The sequence below is a fragment of the Austrofundulus limnaeus genome, unplaced genomic scaffold, assembly GCF_001266775.1.
Source record: "Austrofundulus limnaeus strain Quisiro unplaced genomic scaffold, Austrofundulus_limnaeus-1.0 Scaffold33, whole genome shotgun sequence".
Lineage (NCBI taxonomy): Eukaryota > Metazoa > Chordata > Actinopteri > Cyprinodontiformes > Rivulidae > Austrofundulus > Austrofundulus limnaeus.
The window spans coordinates 505,609-515,221 of record NW_013952435.1 but is presented as its reverse complement, the minus strand read 5'-3'; the positions used below and the strand labels follow the sequence as shown (position 1 = coordinate 515,221).

The 9,613-nt window shown below is 40.4% G+C and overlaps 1 protein-coding gene across 8 annotated transcripts in view; it reads right to left on the bottom strand.

Annotated features, from left to right (window-relative positions):
• lyst (lysosomal trafficking regulator) overlaps positions 1-9,613 on the bottom strand; it is a 73,125-nt gene that overhangs the window by 6,161 nt on the left and 57,351 nt on the right. For all 8 annotated transcript variants that reach the window (XM_014005914.1, XM_014005913.1, XM_014005919.1 and 5 more), the window contains 15 exons: positions 9,349-9,410; positions 9,227-9,282; positions 8,997-9,149; positions 7,584-7,828; positions 7,205-7,271; positions 6,975-7,131; positions 6,578-6,718; positions 6,256-6,473; positions 4,691-4,921; positions 4,426-4,615; positions 4,201-4,337; positions 4,024-4,122; positions 1,920-2,059; positions 1,753-1,850; positions 1,522-1,678 (listed from right to left, as the gene is read on the bottom strand). In XM_014005914.1, the coding sequence (XP_013861368.1) occupies positions 1,522-1,678; positions 1,753-1,850; positions 1,920-2,059; positions 4,024-4,122; positions 4,201-4,337; positions 4,426-4,615; positions 4,691-4,921; positions 6,256-6,473; positions 6,578-6,718; positions 6,975-7,131; positions 7,205-7,271; positions 7,584-7,828; positions 8,997-9,149; positions 9,227-9,282; positions 9,349-9,410 (2,151 nt within the window). The remainder of the gene's footprint in view (positions 1-1,521; positions 1,679-1,752; positions 1,851-1,919; positions 2,060-4,023; positions 4,123-4,200; positions 4,338-4,425; positions 4,616-4,690; positions 4,922-6,255; positions 6,474-6,577; positions 6,719-6,974; positions 7,132-7,204; positions 7,272-7,583; positions 7,829-8,996; positions 9,150-9,226; positions 9,283-9,348; positions 9,411-9,613) is intronic.

Genomic DNA, 9,613 nt, shown 5'->3' with positions numbered 1-9,613 from the left:
AAGACAAAACAAAGCCTCAGCTAAGACAAAACAAAGCCTCAGCTAAGACAAAACAAAGCCTCAGTTAAGACAAAACCTCAGCTAAAAGACAAAACAAAACCTTATCTAAAAGCCAAAACAAAACCTTAACTAAAATATAAAACCTCAGCCAAAAGACAAAACAAAACAGCTAAAAGAAAACAAAATCTCAGCTAAAGACAAAACAAAACCTCAGCTAAAACATAAAAACCTCAGTTAAGACAAAACAAAACAGCTAAAAGACAAAACAAAACCTCAGCTAAAATATAAAACCTCAGCTAACAGATAAAAGAAAATCTTAGATAAAAGACAAAACAAAACCTTAGCTAAAAGCAACATGATTCGATACATGGTAAAAGTGGTAAAGGGCTAGCAAAAAGGAGAAAAACAATAGCTAAAATCTAAAAGTAGCAAGTTGCAAACTAAAAACAGCAAAACAGCGGCTAAATGCTTGGTAGTACAATGTTAGCTAGAAGTTAACAAGAGCAAATTACTAGCTAAAACAAAAATAGAACACTAGCTAAAAATAACAAAATGCTTTAAAGTAGCATATGTTTAGCTAACAGTAACAAAGAGTTAGATAAATAGTGAAATGGTAGAGGGCTAGTCAAAAGGAGCAAAACAGTAGCTAAAAGCTTAGTCACAAAATGTTAGCTAGAAGCTCACTAAAGCAAAAAAGTAGCAAAAAGACAACAAACTGAACACTAGCTAAAACTTTTAAAATGCCTGCTAGATAACAAAGGGTATAAAAATACCATCCTGTTGTAGAAAACTAAAATTGTCAAAATTTAGAAAACTAAATGATCAAAACACAAGCTAAAWKCTAAATGTAGCAAAAYGCGYCATAAAAAGGAGCAAAACAGCAGCTAAAAGCTCAAAGGAAAATAACAAAGAAAATTTTAAAGGATTCTGAAGATCAAGAGGCAAATATTTTGATGTACAAAATGTCTAAAGTGAGCTAAGATCAAATTAAACTTTAAAGCTGACGCCATGAAGTTGAAGATTCTCCTTTTTAAAAACTAGGCCTTAATTCCCGATGATGTCACTTCAGTCCAATAAGAATCCAGTTCTCAAACCTGAACTTTTGTAAACAAAACATGCCTGTTAGCAGGTGATAAATAAATTTCAACAAATGATGTTTCATTTTATAGCTTTTGAGGTGGAGAATGTGTAAATTATAACTGGTCAGAAATAAACATTAGTGGTTGGGAGGAAAATATTGATAAACAGAAACATCGCGATATTTCATTTCCTGATAAATCGTCGATTTTTAATTAAGACTTAATGAATGTAAGAAGAAATGTGAAATATAAATGCATTTCTCACTGATTCATAAAAATAATCTTGGTGTGCTTTTTGAGTGTTTTAAAATTAAAATCTTTAGGAGAGATAAAAATGCTGATATATCATCTTGCTTACAGTATCACAATATATCGCGATGTATCAAATCGTGACCCGTGTCGTGATGCGTCACCAAATCACACGGCCCTAACAAACGCGTACCTGACAACGCCGTTCTCCAGACCGCCGGCGATGACGTTGACGGAGACGCCCTCCGGCTGGTTGGAGAAGGCCACGGAGCAGATGGTCTCTCTGCAGTGGACGTGTCCAATCAGGTCGCCGTTCACTGTCCACAGGCGAAGGTCGCTGCCTCCCGCCTCTGTACACACACACACACAAAAACTCACGACGTGTACTTGAACACAGATCTATAACTCACACACTGACCCTCACCTGAGTCACAAACCGTGGCGATGTCTCCGGTGGTCTCGCTGGCAGAGACGGCCGTCACGGGACTTTTGTGGCCGGTGAGGCTTTGTACGTAACAGAGTCTGAAAACAAAAACAAAAATTCGTAAAAAAACAAACAATTTAAAAAAATTTTTTCTGTAACACTCCCACCTGTTGAGGTCCCAGAGGATGCAGGTGCCGTCGTCGCTGACACTGATGAGGATGCTATAGGGTTTGCAGACGAACAGGCCGGTGACTTCACCTGTGTGTCCGTACAGGTGAACCTGAGACTCCACCTCCATCTCTGACGGCTTCAGAAAGAGACCCATAACGTTAGGTGTGACCTCAAAGATGCTCAGCTGCTACCACATTCAGGGACGGCTGGTGTAGGTGGGATAGCAGGGCTGAGACCTCTCTGGTGTTCACAATAAAAATGTTAAAAGACCCAATACACTCAAAAAAATATATTGCATCTCATATTGTGAAAATGTTTCTTTAAGGAGGTCTGGAATGAAAAGACCAAAGAATATTCAAATTCAGCTAAAAGAAAAGCAGACAAACTGAAATTTTATCTCAACGGCAGGAGTAACTAACAGGTCTTTTCTGTTTTGGTTTGTTTTGGTTTTATTTGTACTGAAGAGACACGTAACATCAGTTTATTTATTTCAAAGTGGATGCTTCTGTTGGAGTCTATTCTGCAGCTGGAAACTGCTAACCAAAAGCTAAAAGGAGAAAAACGCTAACCAAAAGTTCAAAGTAACATACTAGAAGATGAAAAACAAYAAAATGCTGGCAAAAAGTATCAAAACATCAGCAAAAGGTTGCAAAATGCTGGATAAAATAAGCAAAAGGCTAGCTAGAAGCTAAAAGCAACAAAATGCTAGCTAAAAGCTGAAGTTACCAAGAAAAGCTAATTGCAAAAAGCATCAAAAATGTTATCAAAACAATACAAAACGTCAGGTAAAAGCTGACTGTAATGAAACACTAACTAAAGGTAGAAAAGCCCTAATTAAAGGCCTAAAGTAGCTAAACAATTAGAAAAAATGCTAAATGCTAGTTGATAAGTAATAACTACTGGCTAAAAACAAAAACCAACAAAACACTAATTGAAAGCTAAAAGTAGCAAATAGTTAAAAAAAATAGCTAAAAGCAYCAAAATKATAGCAAAACAACGCAACATGCTAGCTAAAATTAAAAAGGATCAAAACACTGGATAATAGTTAAAAGTAGCAAAAACCTCACAAAAAGGCAAAAAGTAGCTAAACACAAACAAAAAGATGCAAAATGCTAGCTAAATAGTAACATAAACCAACAAAAGACTAAAAGCTAAAAGTAGCAAACATTGAAAGATTAAAGTAACAAAATGATAGCTAAAAGCATCAAAATGATAGCAAAACAATGTAAAATGCTAGCTAGAAACAAAAAGCATCAAAACATTAGATAAAAGCWAAGAGTAGCAAAATTAGTTAAAATGATTAAAGTAATAAAATGCGAGTTAAGAGCTAGAACTAAACAGTAGCTCAAAGCAAAAAGCAACAAAAAGCTAGTAAAACAAAGCAAAATGTCAGTTAAAAGCGCTAACGACATGTAGCTAACATAACTCTTCTTCTTTGCTCGTCTTTGTGCTGAAAAACGTAACTTTAATTTATATCAGGTTTTATTTATTTTAAAATGATGTTTTTGTTGTAATCCAGTCTGTAGTGCTTTATTATATATATTTATTACATATAAATATTAAATCTTTTAGCCCACCGTACAGATATCACCACCAGCTGGCTTAATGTCTGCAAAACAAAAAGACATTTTTCTGATTGATAACGTTTATTATATATAAATATTAAATCTTTCAGCCCACCGTACAGATATCACCACCAGCTGGCTTAATGTCTGCAAAACAAAAAGAYATTTTTCTGATTGATAACGTTGATTAACTGCGGCGGCCATCTTGAATTGGATTGACTTTTAAAGTTAAATCAGTTGCAGGTGTAGACATGATTCACTGAAGGTTTCATTAAAACCTCAGCTCAGGATCAGAGTCTGGTGAGCTTTTATTTTTTTAAATAAAGCCACTCGAGACAGAAGCAGGAAATCTGTGAGTCGTACGGAGAAGGCCGAACCTCCTGATCCCACTCCTGAGCTCTGAGGAAATGTGTTTCAAGGGCAGCTGTGATGTGACTAATGAAGCCGAGCTGCTCGGAGAGGTGGTGGAGGGGAGTGGTGGGGTGCTCGYGTGGAGGCGGGAAGGTTAGAGGGGGACGTTGCTGTGGAAACCTACCGTGGCGATGGTGAAGCGGTTGCTGTAGGCGGTGATGACTCCACACTTGCTGCCCGTAAATAGCTGGCAGCCATCGGGCACCCAGGCGCAGCTGGTCACCTGGAGATGGAGGGAAACAGAAGCGTTAGTKGTGGTSCGGTTGTGTAACGCTGAYGAGAGGACGGGGGTTGTCAGTACCTGGTGGAGCTGTGAGCACTGGATGAAGTTGATCGGCGGCTCGCTCTGCTTGCTCTTCAGCCGTAAGATGTTGTCTGCGTAGCCCCAGCTCAAGATGGCCGACCACTGGATGTCGGTGCTGTGCATGCTCCGCACACCTGCGAGAGCAGAGAACCGTTAGCGGGGTCATGGCCGTTAGCATTAGCGGGGTCGCGGCCTGGTGCGTGCGCCCCCCTGCCTGCGTACCCTGCTCCTTGCTGTAAATCATCATCAGGCAGAAGTTGCGAGACAGGCCGCAGATGGCCCGGGTGGGCAGGGCCAGCAGGGATCCGAAGCGCTCGCCGTGCGGTTGACTGAAACACACCACGGGGTCCGGAGCGGAGGGCGAGCCCACGTACTCGCCCCACTTCAGGCCTTTGATCCAGGGCAGCGGGCTCTGCGAGAAAAGACATGTTAAGTGAGCGGGAGGTGGCCTCGCTGAGCGCAGCGGGTCGACGGGGAGCTAACTGACCGGGCAGACGATTTCCTTCGCCTGTTCTCTGGTTTCTCTGAAGGCCAGCTGAACYAGAAGGCCCATGGCTGCCGGCAGCTCCCCCTCCATCGTGAGTTTGGGGGCCGCCCTGCTGATGTGGGAGGCGTTGAAGAGCTGCCTGGGCGTTTGGCCGTAAGTCTTAATCATCGTCTCCAGGGCTCGTCGCTGGACTGGGTCCTCTACAGCYGACACGTCCATGCCGAAATACGTCTGTAAAACGTTAAACAAATGATTGTTACCTGCTGAAATATGTTGAAAGAAGCWGAAACTGAGATGTTTAGGTTAAAACAAGTAGAACAATGGCTAAATGGCTAAAAAGGTGCAGAAATAAAGCTGGAAGTAGCGAACTGCTAATCAAAAGCTAAAAGGAGAACAGTGCTGACCAAAAGTTGGAAGTAGCAAAACACTAGCTAAAGCCCCCCAAAAAAAAAACAAACAAAAAAAAACGCTCCTTTTTGCTAGCATTTTTTTTGTATTAGCAAATAGCAGCAAAATGCTAGTAAAAAAGAAGCGAATATTAGCTAAATGATGCTCCTGAATTTCCCCGCGCGGGACAATAAAGGCTGTTTCTATTCTAAAYGCTAAAAGCGGCAAAACACTTGCTAAAGCCCAAAAAATGCTAAATGTTAGCAAAAAACCTGTAAAACAATAGTGAATAGTGGCAAAACACAAGCTAATGAATGCTAAACACTAGCAAAAATWATCAAATGCTAGCTAAAGCATCACAACACTAGCTAAAGACTAAATACAACAAAATTTTTGCAAAACACTAGCTAACAAGTGCTAAAGACTAGCATAAAGGAGCAAAGGGTAGCAAAAAGAAGCAAATATAGCTAAATGCTACAAGCAGCAAAACATTAGCTAAAGCCAAATAAAAAAAAAAACGAACAAAATGCCGACAAAAAGCAGCAATATGCTAAGTTAACAAATGATAAAATCTAGCAAAAAGAAGCTAAATGCTAGCTAAAATATAAGCATAACAGAATGTTAGCTAAAAGTAACAAAATGTTAGCTAAAAGCAACAAAACACCAGCTAAGTGCTAAAAGCAGCAACACTAGCTAAAGACTCAATACAATAAAATGCTGGCAAAACACTAACTAAAAAAATGCTAAATAATAGCAAAAGTTCCAAAATGCTAGCAAAAYAATGCAAAAAAACTAGCTAAAAGTAGCAAAATATTAGMAAAAAGTAGCAAACATTAGCTAAAAGCAAAAAGCATCAACACACTAAGTAACAGAAAACTAGCAAAAAAATGCAAAATGTGTGTTAAAAAGTAGACAAGTAGACACTAGCAAAAYACTAGCTAAAAGCTAAAACTAGCATAAGAAGACATAAAACAAGCATGCTGAAAATGCTGAAGAGAACAGTGTTGAAGGATTGATTGTCTTTGGGGAAATGTTAGGAAGTCTGATACACTGAAATAATTTGAGTCAAACGAAACTTAAATAAACAATAAAGAGAAAACAGGATCGCTGAAAAATAAAATGCTGACTCAGCATTCAAACAAAAAGTCTTTTCTAAAAAATATCTGGCTGCTACTTACAGCCGGGTGGAAGACATTGATGGCCTGGACRGCAGCTTTGCCTTTCTGCTTGAGGCCGAAGACCAGGTCGATCCACTGACACAGAGTCTGGGAGACCTGGTCCGACTCCAGGGCCTGTCGGTGGATCAGGATAAACAGACGGGGGTCGTTGCGAGCCCACGGGGGTAAATTCACGTGATTCACTCTTTCGCCGTTTTGACGAACCCCAAAATCGAAACCTGTAGAAACAAATATTTAAAATAAAATTTAAACATGTTGGGGCTGGTTTGAGTTAAACGGATAACTTTTACTAATTAGCATKTTAYAATAAATAAAATGTGACCTTCTCTGTTGACCAGGAACTCTGGCAGATAGAAGAACTCTGGGATGAGCTCCTTCACATCTGTCATGGACTCGTAGGAGGACAGGCGCCACGTGGTGTTCATGGAGTGAAAAGTCCGGTCCGGGATATCAAAGCTCTGGTCTAAATAATCGAGTCCAAAGAAAATCTGATTATGGATTCGAACGTCTCCTTTCATGACTTTAAACAGAGCGCTGGCTGAATACATTAGCAGTCGCATAAAAACATGAAACAGGAGGGACGGAAAATTGAAAAACAAGCTCACATTAAAAAAATTTTTATAAAAAAAGGTTTTATTTTGAAAATATCTAAACTGTATGATTAAATTGTAATTTAAATTAATTACGAGCTTTAAGACCACTCTGCAGCTTGGACTCACCCTGGTAGGCGAGGAACATCTTGGTGAACGGAGGCATTCGGACCAGGAAGTGCAGGACGGTGCCGCTGTTGGAGTAGTGCGAGCCGTAGTGATACGGCTGGACGGGAGGCATGGGGTCGTCCTCACGAATGCCCTTTTTGTACTCGTCTTCCAGGTACTGCACAGAAAACACACCTGCTCGTGAGTTTTATCTCCTCAAGTTTGGTCCTAAACGGTGGAGGAAAGGTTACCCTGTAGTTGTCGACGTAGCGATCCTCCTTTTCTTTGGACTGGACCGCAATCGGTTTGATCAAGTTCCTGTAAAACGAAAGAGAGCAGTTCAGTTTTAAATGTTTAAATCTAGTTCAAGTTTATCTATATAGCGCCAAGTCACAACATACATTGTCTCAGGGCACTGTACATAAAAAGARYAATSTAAAGAAGAAACCAGCAGATTGTGTTGAATCACTTCATCACAGTCTCCCATCCTGAGCAAACGGTGGAGAGGAGAAACTCCCTGCTAATCAGGAAGAAAGCTCCAGCAGAACCAGGCTCAGGACAGGCGGCCATCTGCCTCGACCGGCTGGTAGGGGGACAAAAGCAGATTTTTCTGAGAAGCTCAGGACCCACCTGTAGATGTTCTGGTCCTGCAGGTCCAGYGTCTCGCTGGTGTAGTCGCGCAGGATGAAGGGGAACACCGGGTACTGCATCAGGTCGTTGAACGAGCGACCCGCGTGCTTGTTCAGGTGCGTCAGGTACTCGAAGTTGGTGATCTGGCCGGAGCCCCACAGCTGCGTGAGCGCAGAGATGTTGCCGTGCTCCAGCAGGTTGGGGAGGTCCGAGGTCAGGATGTTGTGGTAGACGTCGTCCCGGAACTGAGAAAACACAGACCGGAGGTTCAGCTATCTGCTATTTCTATTAGCTTTCAGTTAGCTTTTAGCTAGTSTCATATTTTATTTTTAGCAGGTATTCTTTTTAACGTCCAGCTACTGTTTCTTTTAGCTTTTAGCTAGTGTTTGGTTTTTCTTTTTTTAGCTAGTTCTTCTGTTTTATTTTTAGCTACTGTTTCTTTTAGCTCAGTTAGTGTTCTGTTTTATTATCATTTTTAGCAACTGTTCCTTGTTGTTACTTTTAGCTATTGTTTTACTTATTTTAGCTCCTAGCTACTCTCAGTTTCCTTAAACCTTTAGAAAGTGTTATGTATTTTTTATCTGGTGTTGTTTTCTTTTAGCTGTTAGCTAGTGTTCCTTTTTATTTTCACTACTGTTTCTTTCAGTTCAGTTAGTGTTCTGTTTCTGTTAGCTAATGTTTTACTTATTTTAGCTTCTAGCAAGTAGTCATTTTCTTGTAGCTTTTAGCTAGGGTTATGCTTCGTTTAGCTATTATTTAGATTCTTATAGCTAGTGTTGTGCTTCTTTTAGCTTATGTTTGGATTTTTTAGCTAGTATTGTGCTTCTTTTAGCTTATGTTGGGATTCTTTTAGCTAGAATTGTGCTTCTTTTAGCTATTGTTTAGATTCTTTTAGCTAGTGTTGGGCTTCTTTTAACTATTGTTTAGATTCTTTTAGCTAGTGTTGGGCTTCTTTTAGCTATTGTTTAGATTCTTTTAGCTAGTGTTATGTTTCTTTTAGGTGTTAACTTGTCTTCTGTTTCTTTTCTACTGTTCTGTTTCTGTTAGCTAATGTTTTACTTATTTTAGCTTCTAGTGAGTATTCAGGTTTTTAGCTTTTAACAGTTTTAGCTCMTTCAGCAGATTTYAGCTGTCATTAAGCTCTTAGCATTCAATGCAACATTTAATTTCCCAGTTTCTTGTATTTGTTCTGTTGTCCACATTATTTTGATTCATAAAAGAGTCTTTAAATCAAAGGTTTATACAGACGACGTCTACAGTCATACCTCTGAACACATCAGGTCATAAGAAAGGAAGAAGACAAGTTTTTTGTTTCTGTAATAAATATRTAAAAATATCTCAGTAAAAGTGTTAAAACGTGATCTTTAACGTCACGAGGATCCAGACCGTTAGCRACTCGACGCTCCGCCTCACCTTGGTGGTGTCGAACGCTAAGAGCAGCGTCCTGCCGTTGGTGAGGAATATCTCCACAGCGTTGTCTCTGAGCTGCCACCAGCGCTTGTGCACCTCCTTGATCTCCTCGTAGGTCCAGGAGAACGAAGGAGCCTCCGTCTCCCCGTGGAGGCTCTGTTCAAAAAAACAAACGAGGTGGTTCAGCAGCTCGTTTGCTGCCAACGTGCCGACAAACATCAAACTGTGCTCACCTGGCTGTCGTGAGCGTCGGTGGCGTTGTCCTCCACAAAGTACATGCCGGACTTCCCTGTGAGGACAGAGACATTCAGCTGACCAGCAACGAGCCGAAGACAGGAAGGTTAAAAACACTCACCCAGGAGGAGCTCCCCTGCYGTCTCTCTGGAGGGGGCAACACTGGTGCACCGTCTGGTGAACCTGAAGACACAAACATTCCTATGGGATAAATCTTGTGCCAGCAGGAAGTGAATTTGAATTGCTCAGATTGAATCTGAATGTGCAGAATTTGAAACTGAATTTAAAGTCAGCAGCAGCATCTGATCAATGTGACCCATGATGTGATGTAAATGTAACATTTTCTACATATAGGTCAAATTAATCACTGTAATAAAATAACTTTG